Raw genomic sequence first — 16,712 nt, forward strand, 5'->3', positions numbered from 1 at the left:
TTCAACCTTGTTGTGACGTTACCTCACTTCCGTCCTGTACTATGAAAACATGGCGCATCGCAGCGGCGGAGGAGCTGGCTGTTCAAAGAAGACAGTAAAGTCCATTCTTGACTGATTTCGATCAACCAGACCAGTCTATTACTTCGTCTGCAGGGACCAGGAACAGAGACGACGCTTTGTGAGAGATAAAAAGTAAATGTTCAATGTTTGTTAGAGCCAGACACTAGACAGATTTGCTATCAAAGCCAGACAACAATCACAGTGCACCTAGAAGCGGCACTGTGGTGTTGCCTACTCGTTACATTGTAGCAAAATGTTGCAGTATGGGATTTCTACATTGCAGAGCCATTGTTGACACTTTGTAGTTCGATAATCAATCAGTGAGCAGCTGTCGTAATGCGAAGACAATTAGCAAGTTTACACCAAGGATTTAGAACGTCAGGATAACGGAATTGCCCAACCACGACGTGTTATGGTAATCTGGAATAGACTTCAATGGTATAAGTAGATCCGACAGGTGTTTTTTTTTTTTATCCATGCGTGTCCATAACGTGGGGTTTTGCTTTGATTAATTAACCTCTAATAACTTTCATTGCATGGTTCTTCATAACTCAGTTCCCTCCACTTTTTAATCTGGGCATGCTTTACTCATCATAAACATTACAGCAGTGAGTGACTTTCCCGACATCCTATGCTCTCCTAGGCTGCCACCATGAGCAACAGAAGGAAGCGTGCCCCACCGGTGAGGGTAGATGAGGAGGCCAAGAAGAAGCTGAACTGGAACATGCACGAGGACCGCAGGATTGAGACTCTACTCCAAGAAGAGGAAGACCAGATTCCAACCAGCTCATTTCTGTCCACCAGCCACCACATCCCAACTGCTTCCCTTCTCTTCACTGGCGACAAGATTTCAACCAGTTCCCTTCTTTCAACCACCCACCAGATCCCAACCGGTTCTCTTCTCTTGAGCGCCCAGGAGGACTGTGAGGCAAGCTGCTCCAGCTCAGGAGCTCTGTTGTCAGACCTAGGACTAGGAGAGGACCCCCAGCTCCCTGCTTCCTCCTCCACAGACACCTCCTCCTCCACTTTCCTCTCCCTCACTGTGCTTCCTCTTTCCGACCTGGCTCACATCTGGAAGTCTCTGATCGGGGAGTTCAGCCTCCGTCCTCCCCCTCTGTGGGTTAATCCCCCAGGCTGTGACCAGAGGGCGTTCACCCTTCGTAGGACAGGAGATCAGTTGTGCCTCAGTTTGACCAGCAGCAGCGAAGAGAGTAGTACAAGTACGGGAGGACTGGAGATGAGGCCTCTGGATAGGACCTGCCCAGTGGAGTGTTTCCTGGCTGGAGGGATAGTATTGGAGGAGCTGGACTGGCTGCAGAAGAGAAGAGCTGTGCAGCTGTGTCATCAGCCAGGGGAGGATGAAATTAAGGTGTGCACTTTCACTTTATGTACTCTGTGATCACTTGGAGAGTAGTGTCAATATTACTTTTTTTTTTTTCAGTTCTTCACAAGAGCTTCAATGAAATGTGTAGTTTATTCAGCATGGTGGCTGATGTAGTCACCCATCAATTGTGTTTGGCCATTATGGTTATGAATATGGAATGAATTATTAAATTGCCTATTATTTTTGCTGTTTATATTTCTTAAGAAGTGCAGTGGTGGTTTTTTTCTCCTGTGTCTGTCGGCCTTCCCGCGGCAGGTGGGGATATATGTACTGGAATCGGGATTGGGAAAGCCTGAATTCCTCAGCGAGGGAAACGGACGGATCAGAAAGGCAAATCAACTAATACAGAAGTTAATGGAGTTTTACTATGACTTTATCATCCCTGGTAAGTAACTTGTATCTCTTCTTCTTCTTCTTCCTCCTCCCTCTCCTCCTGAGTCGTTCCACCAATTCAGTGCCTTTTGTGAAGTGTAAACTTGGACCGATATTTTTTTTTATTTCACCTCATTTTAACGTTCTGTCATAAATAGCACATGTTCAACTTAAAAACAAAAAACATGTTTTCCCATCTCAATTTTTTTTTACTATAGTAAATGTCTATTTAGTGCCAAATAAAGTAACAAGGTTGACCGTAATGGGGTTGATCATTTCATTTTAAATCCACCATAAAACCACTTGTGAAAGGGGGAATGGAAGCTTGTTGTGTGCGACAGGGAGTGGCAATTGAATGCAAAAAACCAAAACATTTCTAGCCTGTCTATCATGGTTAACAAGGTTTTTTTCCCACCACAAAACACCAGAAAAAAAGAGTAGAACCAGCTCAACTATGATTTGACTATTAAAATATTTAACAGGGAATCATTTCACCATATTAAAATGAGAGTTCAGGTCACGTCACAGGGTTGACCTTTAAATGAGGGACAGATGTAAATGAATTACTAATCACATGAAATAAATCATCTTCAGAAATTGTCAAGGCAACAAAATAACTAGGGCTTTACAACAATGGTGAAAACTTGGATGGGTTTTGAGGTTAAGTGGGTTAAGATTTAGAGAGTGCCACGGAGGGGAGTCATAGAGGGTGCACGGAGAGGCATGTAAAAATGCTGGATTTTGGCGGTAGGTAGCCTAGCGGTTAAGAGCGTTGGGCCAGTAACCGAAAAGTTGAATACCCGAGCCAACTATGTGAAAAATCTATCTGTGCCCTTGAGCACTTAACCCTAATTGCTCCCTTAAGTCGCTCTGGATAAGAGCATCTGCTAAATGAATCTTTTTTTTTTTTTAAATAACAAAAATGGCACTTTAGCTCATCTTTAATCACAATAAAAATCTGCTTTATTGAATTCTCCATGTGGTCTATATTAAAGGGCACTTCATTTAATATAACAGGCTTTTAAAATTCAATATTGTTGCACAATTTCTACTTAATCAAATGGACGCAAAACGCCTCATTTCGTGGAACAAACCTCCTTACTTCTCCTCCTCAATTGACCCATGACACTCTGTGTACCATTTCCCTGGTCCCATGGTAGAAGTGGTGTCGACCGAGGAGGAGGAGTGTGACACTGACTTGGAGAGGCAGAACGTGGAGGAGCTGTATGATTACGTCAGACACCTCCACCAGAGAGAGAACCAGGACGTGAGCATAGATGTACAGCACAAGGCTCTTATCCCAGTCCTCAGGCCATACCAGAGTCAGGCTGTTAACTGGATGCTGAGGAGAGAAAAGTACAGGAGCAGTAGCGCTTCTCAAGGTATATACGTTCTCCCTGCAGGCAAAACAGGTTGACATGAATCTATTTTGCCTGCCAGGTTGTACATTATGGAACTAATTCCAAATGGGAAAGTATTTTCTATTTTGATTATACTGGACAATAGTAACAAAATGTAATTTCCCCTTCCCAGAACAATCTCTAAATTTCCTATGGAGGGAGCTTGTCACATTGTGTGGGAAGAAGCTATTCTACAATCCATATACAGGCTGGTATGACCTTATCTACAAATATCTTCATTATCAAACACTGGCAGATAACACAAATCATAAACATAACGAAATATAATCAATCAGCGTCCGCGCTGTGTTTAATACATTGTTATTACATGGATATCACATTTTATTACAGTTTATATTGTCAATGTCATGACCCTATCTCCCTGTTGCAGCCTGATAGTAGTTATTACAGTGTTTTTACTGTTTTTAAATACATACCAACATACATGGACCATTTCTTGTCTATTGCTCTAATTCTCCCTGTAGCCTGATTCGTGAGTTCCCCCTGGCTGGGCTGGAGTGGCCTGGGGGGATCCTGGCTGATGAGATGGGGCTGGGGAAGACTGTGGAGGTCCTGGCTCTTATACTGAACAACAGCAGACAGGGCCTGAAGCAGGAGGCCCTCACCCTGCCTCTGGTGAGAACCATGTTATGATGGTGCTGGAGGGGGTAGCTGCCGTCTTATCGGCTCTTAACCAACCATGCTAGTTTGTTTGTTTTTTCGCGTTGTTCGTAACTTGTTTTGTACATAATGTTGCTGATACCGTTTCTTATGACCGAAAAGAGTTTCTGGACATCAGAACTGCGATTACTCACCTCAGATTAGACAGAATTTTTCTTCAATGAGTCGGACGGGAGGGATATACTACAGACACCCGACCAGGCCCCGATCCCCATAATTCGCTGGAGAAGGAAACTGAGATTTTGCGGAAAAAGACCAGGGTGCCTTGTGAGGATCAGGCGACAAGTGACTAATCTGCCTTTGCCTTCCATCCTGCTAGCTAACGCTCAATCGCTGGAAAATAAATGGGATGAACTGAAAGCACATATATCCTGCCAACGGGACATTAAAAGCTGTAATATCTTATGTTTCACTGAGTCGTGGCAGAACGACGACATTAATAACATACAGCTGGCGGGTTATACACTCTATCGGCAGGATCGAACAGCAGCCTCTGGTAAGACACGTATGTAAACAACAGCTGGTGCACAATATCTAAGGAAGTCTTATGGCTTTGTGCTTGCCTGAGGTAGAGTATCTCATGATAAGCTGTAGACCACACTATTTACCTAGAGAATTTTCATCTGTATTTTTCATAGCTGTCTTACATACCACCACAGACCGATGCTGGCACTAAGACCACACTCAATGAGCTGTATACCGTCATGAGCAAACAGGAAAACGCTCATCCAGAGGCGGCGCTCCTAGTGGCCGGGGACTTTAATATAGGGAAACTTGAATCAGTTTGACCTAATTTCTATCAGCATGTTAAATGTGCAACCAGAGGGAAAAAATTCTAGACCACCTTTACTCCACACACAGAGACGCGTACAAAACTCTCCCTCACCCGCCATTTGGCAATTCTGACCATAATGCTATCCTCCTGATTCCTGCTTACAAGCAAAAGTTTAAGCAGGAAGCACCAGTGACTCGGTCTATAAAAAGTGGTCAGATGAAGCAGATGCTTGCTAAACTACAGGACTGTTTTGCTAGCACAGACTGGAATATGTTCCGGGATTTTTCCGATGCCATTGAGGAGTATACCACATCAGTCACTGCCTTTATCAATAAGTACATTGAGGAAGTCGTCCCCACAGTGACTGTATGTTCATACCCCATCCAGAAGCCATGGATTACAGGCAACATTCGCACTGGGCTAAAGGGTAGAGCTGCTGCTTTCAGAAGACCCAGAAGCTTATAGGAACCCAGAAGCTTATAGGAAATCCTGCTATGCCCTCTGACGAACCATCAAACAGGCAAAGCATCAATAGAGGACTAAGATCGAATCGTACTACACCGGCTCCGATGCTCGTTGGATGTGGCAGGGCTTGCAACTATTACAGACTACAAAGGAAAGCACAGCCGAGAACTGCCCAGTGACACGAGCCTACCAGACAAGCTAAATAACTTCTATGCTCGATTCGAGGCAAGTAACACTGAAGCATGCATGAGAGCATCAGCTGTTCCGGACGACTGTGTGATCACGCTCTCCGCAGCCGATGTGAGTAAGACCTTTAAACAGGTCAACATTCACAAGGCCGCAGGGCCAGACGAATTACCAGGAACTGTACTCAGAGCATGCACTGACCAACTGGCAAGTGTCTTTCTTCACTGACATTTGCAACCTTTCCCTGTCTGAGTCTGTAATACCAACATGTTTCAAGCAGACCACCATAGTCCTTGTGCCCAAGAACACTAACGTAACCTGCCAAAATGATTACAGACCCGTGGCTCTCACGTCTGTAGCCATGAAATGCTTTGAAAGGCTGGTCATGGCTCACTTCAACACCATTATCCCAGAAACCCCAGACCCACTCCAATTTGCACCAACAGATCCACAGACGATGCGATCTCTATTGCACTCCACACTGCCCTTTCAAACATTGACAAAAGGAACACCTATGTGAGAATACTATTCATTGACTACAGCTCAGCGTTCAACACCATAGTGCCCTCAAAGCTCAACACTTTGCTAAGGACCCTGGGACTAAACATCTCCCTCTACAACTGGATCCTGGACTTCCTGACGCCCCCCCCCAGGTGGTAGGGTAGGTAACAACACATCCGCCACGCTGATCCTCAACACGGGGGCCCCTCAGGGGTGCGTGCTCAGTCCCTTCCTGTTCTCCCTGTTCACTCATGACTGCACGGCCAGGCACGACTCCAATACCATCATTAAAGTTTGCTGACGACACAACAATAGTAGGCCTGATCACCGACAACGATAAGACCTGGCTGTGTGGTGCAAGGTCAACAAGCTCTCCCTCAACGTGATCAAGACAAAGGAGATGATTGTGGACTACAAGAAAAGGAGGACCGAGCACACCCCCATTGTCATTGACGGGGCTGTCGTGGAGTGGAGTGGAGCAGGCTGTAGTGGAGCAGCTTCAAGTTCCTTGGCGTCCACATCACCAACAAACTAACATGGTCCAAGTACACCAAGACAGTTGTGAAGAGAACACGACAAAACCTATTCCCCCTCAGGAGACTGAAAAGATTTGGAATGCGTCCTCCGATCCTCAAAAGGTTTTACCGCTGCACCACCAGTTGCATCACTGGCTGGTATGGCAACTGCTCGGCCTCCTACCGCAAGTCACTACAGAGAGTAGTACGAACGGCCCAGTACATCACCGGGGCCAAGCTTCTTGCCAACCAGGACCTGTATACCAGGCGGTGTCAGAGGAAGGCCCTACAAATTGTCAAAGACTCCAGCCACCCTAGTCATAGACTACACTCTCTGCTACCACACGGCAAGTGGCACTAGAGCGCCAAGTCTTTGTCCAAGAGGCCTCTAAACATCTTCTACCCCCAAGCCAAAAGACTCCGGAACAGCTAATCAAATGGCTACCCAGACTATTTGCATTGCCCCCCTTCTACGCTGCTGCTACTCTGTTATTATCTATGCATAGTCACTTTTATTACTCTATCTACATGTACATATTACCTCTACACCGGTGCTCCCGCACATTGATTCTGTACCGGTACCCCCTGTATATAGCCCCGCTACTGTGTTATTTACTGCTGCTCTTTAATATTTGTTTTTCTGATCTCTTACTTTTTTTTTGGGGGGGGGGGTATTTTCTTAAAACTGCATTGTTGGTGAATGGCTTGTAAGTAAGCATTTCACTGTTAGGTCTACTACACCTGTTGTATTCGGCGCATGTTACAGGTAAGGGGGCATCAAATGGCACTTTGACTTTCTCTCCTGTCTTGACTTTATTGGCACATCAGAGATGGGAACATTGTTTTTCAAATATACTCCAATTGATTGATGAACGCATAGGGTTGTCTCTCTTGTGATTTTCAGGGAAAGTCAGTGAATTATTTTGTACCGCCTCCACGACCAGAAGAAGAGGAGATGCATATAATTCATTGCAAGTCAGAGGCTCAACCTAAAGTGAAAATATCCTACCCAAGTAAGTCACTGTTGATGTTAGCTACATCCTTTCAAATTAGCATTTTTGATGTTTTTTTTTTTACAACCTGTTGTGTGTTATCTCTGTGCAGCTGTGCGTGTGATGCTCCTCACGGCAATAAAAGAGATGAGGGTTGGTAAAGGAGCATCGGTCAATGCCATCTTTGCGTACATTCGCACCACGTACCGGTACGACCTCTTGAAGAACCGCAACCACATCAAGAGGGCCCTGGGCAAGCTGCTGAACGAGGAACTAGTAGAGAGAGTCAAAGGTCGCGGTCTGGCCGGATCCTTTAAACTCGGGAAGAAATACAAGGAAACCAAGAAGAAAACCACCACGGCCAAGTCTGTACGTATTGGAGTCCTTGCAGAAATGCATATTGTCTTCTCAGTTACACTGTCTTCCATAAGATGTAGAGAGTTTGATTATAATTGTGAAATACCCTCACTGTGTAAGCCTCAAATGTGTTTTTCTGTTCTTCTAATGGCATGCACTGCGTTCAGATTACTGCTGTTAAACCCATTGATGGTCTTTGATGGTGTTTGGTTTGGTTTTGCAGCAGAGTCCCTCCGGAGACAGTGGGCCCAGGAGAACTTCCCTAAGGCGTGCGGGAAAGAAGGGGAAGACCTCTTATAAAGACCCTGATACCCCAGACCTCTCTCCCTCAGAGGATGTTAGCCAGAGCTGCCTGTCCCCTGACGGTCCTGCTTCTGCAGAGGACAGTAGACATGAACAGCAGGAGGGACGCCTTGAGGAAGAACGACGCAGCGACACGCTAAGCGCCTCACAGGATCTGTCACCTATTGCGGAGGCAGACCGCCCTGAGGAGGACGACAAAGAGACACTCCACAACTCCCAGGGACAGGCGACGGAGCGAGTGGATAAAGTGGAAGATGTCCCTGGAGAGAGTAAGCAGCAACCAGGTCCACCTGTCACTCCGGAAATGCCACCGGCCACCCGGGTGTCGTTCACCCCCTTCAACACCCCAGACTACCGCTTTGAGTGTATCTGTGGCGAACTGGGTCTCATCGACTACAAGGCCCGGGTGCAGTGTCTCAACTGCCAGCTGTGGCAGCATGCAGAGTGTGTGAACTACAAGGAGGAAAGCCTAGACACCACACCATTCTACTGTCCTCACTGCCTGGTCGCCATGACACCTGTCCCGACAGGAGCTACCCTCATCATCTCCCCTTCGTCCATCTGTCATCAGTGGGTTGAGGAGATCAACAAACACATCAGCTCCTCATCACTACGAGTACTGGTAAGGACTTTTATAAGTTTGGACTTTTATAAGTCTGCACTAAACAGTTATATTACAGTTGAACTTTTACAAATAGTTTGGAGTCTTAATTGTTAGCTTATATTCATTTATAAATCTGTAATTAAACAGTTATCTTGATGGAAAGTGCTGCCAACACTGCTGTTTGTAGTAGCTGACATTGACCCGAGTTGGTCCACCCATCCTGCGTTGGTCCATCCTTCCATTCATCCTTCCATCCTCCCTCCATCCCTCCCACCGTCCCCAGGTGTACCAGGGGGTGAAGAAGCATGGCTTCATCCAGCCTCACATGCTGGCTGAGCAGGATGTGGTCATCACCACCTATGACGTGCTGCGCTCGGAGCTCAACTACGTAGACATCCCCCACAGCAACAGTAAGGACGGCCGGCGCTTTCGCAACCAGAAGCGGTACATGGCTATTCCCAGCCCCCTAGTGGCCGTAGAGTGGTGGCGCATCTGTCTGGACGAGGCCCAGATGGTGGAATGCACCACTGCCAAGGTGAGATGCCTGGAAGGAGAATAATAATTATGGGCGGTGGTAGCCTCAATGTTGGAGAGACTGGTCGGAAACTGGAGTGCTCTTCAGATGCCGTAAATGTTATAGCAACAAGAAAGATGGTATTCCTACCATTTTCGTTAATTACCCTTGGGCTTTTGAGCATCTATGCTATTGTTTCCATTGTTACAGATTGTTCATTGTTGTTTTTCTTCATCAGGCGGCAGAAATGGCTCTGCGTCTCTCGTCAGTCAACCGCTGGTGTGTCAGTGGAACTCCTGTACAGAGAGGCCTGGAAGGTTAACTTCTAAATTCAAATTTATAATTCATTGATACCTACAGTAGTTTTCAATAGTTACCATATCATGCTTCCCCGGTCTTCACATGACTGATCTGTCTCTGTTCTGTCCAGATCCGTCTTGCCTTGTCCTGTTCTTAACCCTAACCTGACAGACTGCTTTTTTCCTAACAGATCTGTATGGTCTGGTTCTGTTCTTGGGGGTCGACCCCTACTGGGTCAAGTACTGGTGGGACCAGCTGCTCTACCGACCCTATCGCCGTGGAAACACAGAGCCACTCTACAACCTGATTGGTCAGCTGCTGTGGCGATCGGCCAAGAAAGATGTCATTGATCAGGTAAGTTGGATAATAACACATTTTGTATGATACAAATGTCTTCGTAACATAACAAGTACCTAGTCTAGTGCCTTATCAGATAATCCAAGATGGAGTAGCAGTCAGACGTCGTGTCGTGTCCCTTGTATATATCGTTTTTTCAAAACATATTTTTCTTCGCATATCTTTTAAAACATTTTGCTAAACCTCAACTTCTAAATACTCTCCTGCAACCCGCCTCACCCAATGTAGCTATTTTTTCTAAAGTATTTATATCTACTTTGGATCCGGAACCCCTCAACTGAAGCTAGCCAGCTAGCTACCAGCTATCAGTCAGCAAACCATTGCTAGCGGTCTTCAGCTAACCGGTCATCAGCTAACCTTTAGCTCGGAAAGCTCTCGCCAGTTCGAACAACGCGACTCTAACCAGAGCATAACGGACCTATTCTTTTTTTTATCTCCGGATTCTCACCGGATTCCCACCGCAAACGGAACATTTTCAGCTGGATTCTTCACAACTAGCTATCTAGCTAACCGCAACCCCGGACGATTACTCCTGGCTAGCGTTTCCGCCCACTTAGCTTGAAGCTAGCCCGGCCAGAGCTCCTGTGCTACCACCGAAGCATACTCCTGGGCTACAATATCAGGACCCACGACCGGTCTATCGATGTCACCGCATGAAGAGGAATAAACAGACTCACCCCATCGCGACGTCCCCCAAAGGCTAACTTTCTAGCCCTTGCTATCTCCTTGCTTGCTAATTCGGCCTGCTAACTGCTAGCTTGCTTAGCCCCGGTCCGCTAACTGCTACCTTGTTTAGCCCCGGTCCGCTAACTGCTACCTTGTTTAGCCCCGGTCCGCTAACTGCTACCTTGTTTAGCCCCGGCCTACTAACTGTTAGCTTGTTAGCACAGGCCTGCTAACCGTCTGAATCGCCGCATCCCAAACACTCACTGGACCCATATTTACTTTCTCTCTTTTCGATTTTTAATTTGTTTATACCTTCTGGTAACCTGCCTCACCCAATGTGATACTGAATCGCTATTATTTTTAATTTTTAGAACACACTCAAGAACCTCCATAAGCTAACCAGCTAACTAGCTACAAGCTAGTCATTGTTAGCCACTGCTAGCGGCTTTTACCTTTTGCACAGCCAGACAGTTCTTTTTAACCTGGATAACACTCGCCAGTCCAGCTTCCCTGCCCCATCCACCGCTGCCCCCTGGACACTGATCACTTGGCTACATAGCTGATGCATGCTGGACTGTCCATTATTCACGGTACTCCATTCTGCTTGTTTATGTTTTATCTGTCGGCCCCAGCCGCACTCAGGCTCTGTGTGTAGTTAATCCGACCCTCCCTGCCAAGTCAACGCCATTTTACCTGCTGTTGTTGTGCTAGCTGATTAGCTGTTGTTGTCTCACCTACTGTTTTAGCTACTGTTTTAGCTAGCTCTCCCAATTCAACACCTGTGATTACTGTATGCCTCGCTGTATGTCTCTCTCAAATGTCAATATGCCTTGTATACTGTTGTTCAGGTTAGTTATCATTGTTTTAGTTTACAATGGAGCCCCTAGTTCCACTCTTCATACCCCTGATACCTCCTTTGTCCCACCTCCCACACATGCGGTGATCTCACCCATTACAACCAGCATGTCCAGAGATACAACCTCTCTCATCATCACCCAGTGCCTGGGCTTATCTCCGCTGTACCCGCACCCCACCATACCCCTCTGTGCATTATGCCCTGAATATATTCTACCATGCCCAGAAATCTGCTCCTTTTATTCTCTGTCCCCAACACTCTAGGCGACCAGTTTTGATAGCCTTTAGCCGCACCCTCACACTACTCCTCCTCTGTTCCGCGGGTGATGTGGAGGTAAACCCAGGCCCTGCATGTCCCCAGGCACCCTCATTTGTTGACTTCTGTGATCGAAAAATCCTTGGTTTCATGCATGTCAACATCAGAAGCCTCCTCCCTAAGTTTGTTTTACTCACTGCTTTAGCACACTCTGCTAACCCTGATGTCCTTGCCGTGTCTGAATCCTGGCTCAGGAAGGCCACCAAAAATTCTGAGATTTCAATACCCAACTATAACATCTTCCGTCAAGATAGAACTGCCAAAGGGGGAGGAGTTGCAGTCTACTGCAGAGATAGCATGCAAAGTAATGTCATACTTTCCAGGTCCATACCCAAACAGTTCGAACTACTAATTTTGAAAATTACTCTCTCCAGAAATAAGTCTCTCACTGTTGCCGCCTGCTACCGACCCCCCTCGGCTCCCAGCTGTGCCCTGGACACCATTTGTGAATTGATCACCCCCCATCTAGCTTCAGAGTTTGTTCTGTTAGGTGACCTAAACTGGGATATGCTCAACACCCCGGCAGTCCTACAATCTAAGCTAGATGCCCTCAATCTCACACAAATCATCAAGGAACCCACCAGGTACAACCCTAAATTTGTAAACAAGGGCACCCTCATAGACGTCATCCTGACCAACTGGCCCTCCAAATACACCTCCGCTGTCTTCAACCAGGATCTCAGCGATCACTGCCTCATTGCCTGTATCCGCTACGGAGCCGCAGTCAAACGACCACCCCTCATCACTGTCAAATGCTCCCTAAAACACTTCTGTGAGCAGGCCTTTCTAATCGACCTGGCCCGGGTATCCTGGAAGGACATTGACCTCATCCCGTCAGTTGAGGATGCCTGGTCATTCTTTAAAAGTAACTTCCTCACCATTTTAGATAAGCATGCTCCGTTCAAAAAATGCAGAACTAAGAACAGATATAGCCCTTGGTTCACTCCAGACCTGACTGCCCTCGACCAGCACAAAAACATCCTGTGGCGGACTGGAATAGCATCGAATAGTCCCCGCGATATGCAACTGTTCAGGGAAATCAGGAACCAATACACGCAGTCAGTCAGGAAAGCTACGGCCAGCTTCTTCAAGCAGAAGTTTGCATCCTGTAGCTCCAACTCCAAAAAGTTCTGGGACACTGTGAAGTCCATGGAGAACAAGAGCACCTCCTCCCAGCTGCCCACTGCACTGAGGCTAGGTAACACGGTCACCACCGATAAATCCATGATTATCGAAAACTTCAACAAGCATTTCTCAACGGCTGGCCATGCCTTCCGCCTGGCTACTCTAACCTCGGCCAACAGCTCCGCCCCCCGCAGCTACTACTCGCCCAAGCCTCTCCAGGTTCTCCTTTACCCAAATCCAGATAGCAGATGTTCTGAAAGAGCTGCAAAACCTGGACCCGTACAAATTAGCTGGGCTTGACAATCTGGACCCTCTATTTCTGAAACTATCCGCCGCCATTGTCGCAACCCCTATTACCAGCCTGTTCAACCTCTCTTTCATATCGTCTGAGATCCCCAAGGATTGGAAAGCTGCCGCAGTCATCCCCCTCTTCAAAGGGGGAGACACCCTGGACCCAAACTGTTACAGACCTATATCCATCCTACCCTGCCTATCTAAGGTCTTCGAAAGCCAAGTCAACAAACAGGTCACTGACCATCTCGAATCCCACCGTACCGTCTCCGCTGTGCAATCTGGTTTCCGAGCCGGTCACGGGTGCACCTCAGCCACGCTCAAGGTACTAAACGATATCATAACCGCCATCGATAAAAGACAGTACTGTGTAGCAGTCTTCATCGACCTTGCCAAGGCTTTCGACTCTGTCAATCACCATATTCTTATCGGCAGACTCAGTAGCCTCGGTTTTTCGGATGACTGCCTTACCTGGTTCACCAATTACTTTGCAGACAGAGTTCAGTGTGTCAAATCGGAGGGCATGCTGTCCGGTCCTCTGGCAGTCTCTATGGGGGTGCCACAGGGTTCAATCCTCGGGCCGACTCTTTTCTCTGTATATATCAATGATGTTGCTCTTGCTGCGGGCGATTCCCTGATCCACCTCCACGCAGACGACACCATTCTGTATACTTCCGTCCCGTCCTTGGACACTGTGCTATCTAACCTCCAAATGAGCTTCAATGCCATACAACACTCCTTCCGTGGCCTCCAACTGCTCTTAAACGCTAGTAAAACCAAATGCATGCTTTGCAACCATTCGCTGCCTGCACCCGCACGCCTGACCAGCATCACCACCCTGGATGGTTCCGACCTTGAATATGTGGACATCTGGCTAGACTGTAAACTCTCCTTCCAGACTCATATCAAACATCTCCAATCGAAAATCAAATCAAGAGTCTGCTTTCTATTCCGCAACAAAGCCTCCTTCACTCACGCCGCCAAACTTACCCTAGTAAAACTGACTATCCTACCGATCCTCGACTTCGGCGATGTCATCTACAAAATTGCTTCCAACACTACTCAGCAAACTGGATGCAGTTTATCACAGTGCCATCCGTTTTGTCACTAAAGCACCTTATACCACCCACCACTGCGACTTGTATGCTCTAGTCGGCTGGCCCTCGCTACATATTCGTCGCCAGACCCACTGGCTCCAGGTCATCTACAAGTCCATGCTAGGTAAAGCTCCGCCTTATCTCAGTTCACTGGTCACGATGGCAACACCCATCCATAGCACGCGCTCCAGCAGGTGTATCTCACTGATCATCCCTAAAGCCAACACCTCATTTGGCCGCCTTTCGTTCCAGTTCTCTGCTGCCTGTGACTGGAACGAATTGCAAAAATCGCTGAAGTTGGAGACTTTTATCTCCCTCACCAACTTCAAACATCTGCTATCTGAGCAGCTAACCGATCGCTGCAGCTGTACATAGTCTATCGGTAAATAGCCCACCCATTTTTACCTACCTCATCCCCATACTGTTTTTATTTATTTACTTTTCTGCTCTTTTGCACACCAATATCTCTACCTGTACATGATCATCTGATCATTTATCACTCCAGTGTTAATCTGCAAAATTGTAATTATTCGCCTACCTCATGCCTTTTGCACACAATGTATATAGACTCCCCTTTTTTTTCCTACTGTGTTATTGACTTGTTAACTTTTTAACTGTGTAACTCTGTGTTGTCTGTTCACACTGCTATGCTTTATCTTGGCCAGGTCGCAGTTACAAATGAGAACTTGTTCTCAACTAGCCTACCTGGTTAAATAAAGGTGAAATAAAAAAAATAAAGTTATTGTGAAATAGAATGTGTTTCTAATAGCTTACCTGGTTTAATGGTGTAAAGTAAGTTTAGCCTTTTTAGATTCACAAGTATCACTTTTCACTGTTTTCCAGATTCAGATTCCCCCTCAGACAGAAGAGGTCCACTGGCTGCAGTTCTCTCCAGTGGAGGGTCACTTCTACCACCGGCAGCATGAGGTGTGTTCCCAGGACGCTCTGGTTAAGCTGAGGAAGATCCAGGACTGGAGCCTGAAGCTGGGCAGCCTGGACAGACGCACGGTCAACACCATCCTGTACCCCCTGCTCAGACTCCGTCAAGCCTGCTGCCACCCGCAGGCTGTCAGGGGAGAGTTCCTGCCCTTCCAGAAGAGGTAAAGGTTTAAAGATATAAAATATATATCTCATCGAGAAGATGTTGGTATGATGAGCTTGACAGATGAGCCTGACACTGTTACTGTTCTAGTAGGGGGGAAAAGAAGATTTGCACTTGAAATTGTATAATTGTGTAAATGTTTGGACCTAATTGTGCAGTTTTCTTTTCTTTTTTAACCTTTACTGTGTTACAAGGCCCCATTCACTGTGTAAAGTGGGGTGGGTTGGCCAACAGAAAGGCTATTGTCTGGTCATGCTGTCTTTGGCGAATGAATTGTTCTTTCTTATGTATCAGTTGGTTCACACAGAGCCCAAATTACTAGCTGGTAATTGGATGGCGTCACACATAGAGATAAATAGTATCTATGGCCTCACGTTTGTTTGTTGGTTGATAGATAAAGCCCTACAGTTTGTCTGGGTTTCTAGTGCGATGCTGTTTTGTTTTGTTCTGTTTGCCAGTTGGTGAGGTCATTCCTACAATGTGTTTCCGTGGCGCTGTTTGGTTTTGTTGGTCAATAAAGGATGCCTAAAGTGCGTTTCAGTCTCTGGGTGCTGCGGTTTGGTTTTGTGTAGATTGCAATGACGTTAGTGACTAACGGATCCTTATGACCTAATGCCCCTAAAACAGCACCATGACGATGGAGGAGCTGCTCAAGTCCCTGCAGAAGAAATGTCGAGTGGAGTGTGAAGAGGTTCACAGACAATTGGTGTGCGCCCTCAACGGCCTGGCAGGCATCCACATCATCAGAGGTAGACAACAAAACTCCTCCTCGCTACCTCTCTCCAGTGGTTCTGTCTCCTCATCTCTTTCCCATGGGAAACTGACCTGGGAGACTGTGACATCATTGATCTGTGCTTGTCCCTATAGTAATGAGCATCCTTTATGCTCGTGCTGTGTGCGGTAGTATAGCATGAAAGTGCTGTATAACACAGAGCGGTGTGGCTTTAACGAGGGCTGCTGTTGTTGTTGTTGTCGGTATCGCCACCTGCAGATGAGTTTGGTGAGGCAGTGGAAATGTACAGAGATGTCCTGAGGTCTTCGGAGGAACACAAAGGACGACTGAAGACTGATTCCCTGCAGGTATGCACTACAGCCACGCAGCCGGCATCTAAAGGCCCGCTCTGGACTGTCAAAACCTATTCAACATCAGATTTGCAACCTTTCTGCTCAGATTAACTCTCTCGTTTGCATTTTCGTCTTTTTGTTTCTGTGTTTTTATAAACAGAGGCTTCATGCCACACACAACCTAATGGAGCTGCTCAACGCAAAGCACCCTGGGATACCGCCCACTCTGAGAGACGACCGGTTGAAAGAGGAGGTGAAACACCCGCTGATGATGGTGTCGTGTGTTTGGTTCCTCCCTGACCCCGGTCTCCGCGTTGTGTTTCTATGACGCGGCCAAAGAAATCGAAATGTCTTTCACTTTCCTAGGATTCGGCCTACCTGTGTACTATCATGTCTTTCCAGTTATACAATTGTGTGCGAATGCTCGTA

At 46.8% G+C, this 16,712-nt stretch overlaps 1 protein-coding gene across 6 annotated transcripts in view; it reads left to right on the forward strand.

Moving 5' to 3' along the window:
* The first annotated feature begins 5 nt into the window (after positions 1-5).
* shprh (SNF2 histone linker PHD RING helicase) overlaps positions 6-16,712 on the forward strand; it is a 30,399-nt gene continuing 13,692 nt past the window's right edge. Inside the window, exons 1-16 of one of the 6 annotated variants that reach the window (XM_035743488.2) lie at positions 6-192; positions 704-1,429; positions 1,649-1,829; positions 2,977-3,198; positions 3,350-3,428; positions 3,702-3,852; positions 7,244-7,352; positions 7,444-7,700; positions 7,912-8,613; positions 8,879-9,130; positions 9,348-9,426; positions 9,600-9,763; positions 14,960-15,216; positions 15,846-15,967; positions 16,210-16,298; positions 16,444-16,536. In XM_035743488.2, the coding sequence (XP_035599381.1) occupies positions 713-1,429; positions 1,649-1,829; positions 2,977-3,198; positions 3,350-3,428; positions 3,702-3,852; positions 7,244-7,352; positions 7,444-7,700; positions 7,912-8,613; positions 8,879-9,130; positions 9,348-9,426; positions 9,600-9,763; positions 14,960-15,216; positions 15,846-15,967; positions 16,210-16,298; positions 16,444-16,536 (3,474 nt within the window). In that variant the 5' untranslated portion in view covers positions 6-192; positions 704-712. Of the gene's footprint in view, positions 193-216; positions 499-703; positions 1,430-1,648; positions 1,830-2,976; positions 3,199-3,349; positions 3,429-3,701; positions 3,853-7,243; positions 7,353-7,443; positions 7,701-7,911; positions 8,614-8,878; positions 9,131-9,347; positions 9,427-9,599; positions 9,764-14,959; positions 15,217-15,845; positions 15,968-16,209; positions 16,299-16,443; positions 16,537-16,712 lie in introns of those variants that run through there. The other 5 variants (XM_035743487.2, XM_035743485.2, XM_035743489.2 and 2 more) reach the window with 5 other exon arrangements.

The sequence above is a fragment of the Oncorhynchus keta genome, chromosome 29 (assembly GCF_023373465.1).
Source record: "Oncorhynchus keta strain PuntledgeMale-10-30-2019 chromosome 29, Oket_V2, whole genome shotgun sequence".
Taxonomy (NCBI): Eukaryota; Metazoa; Chordata; class Actinopteri; order Salmoniformes; family Salmonidae; genus Oncorhynchus; species Oncorhynchus keta.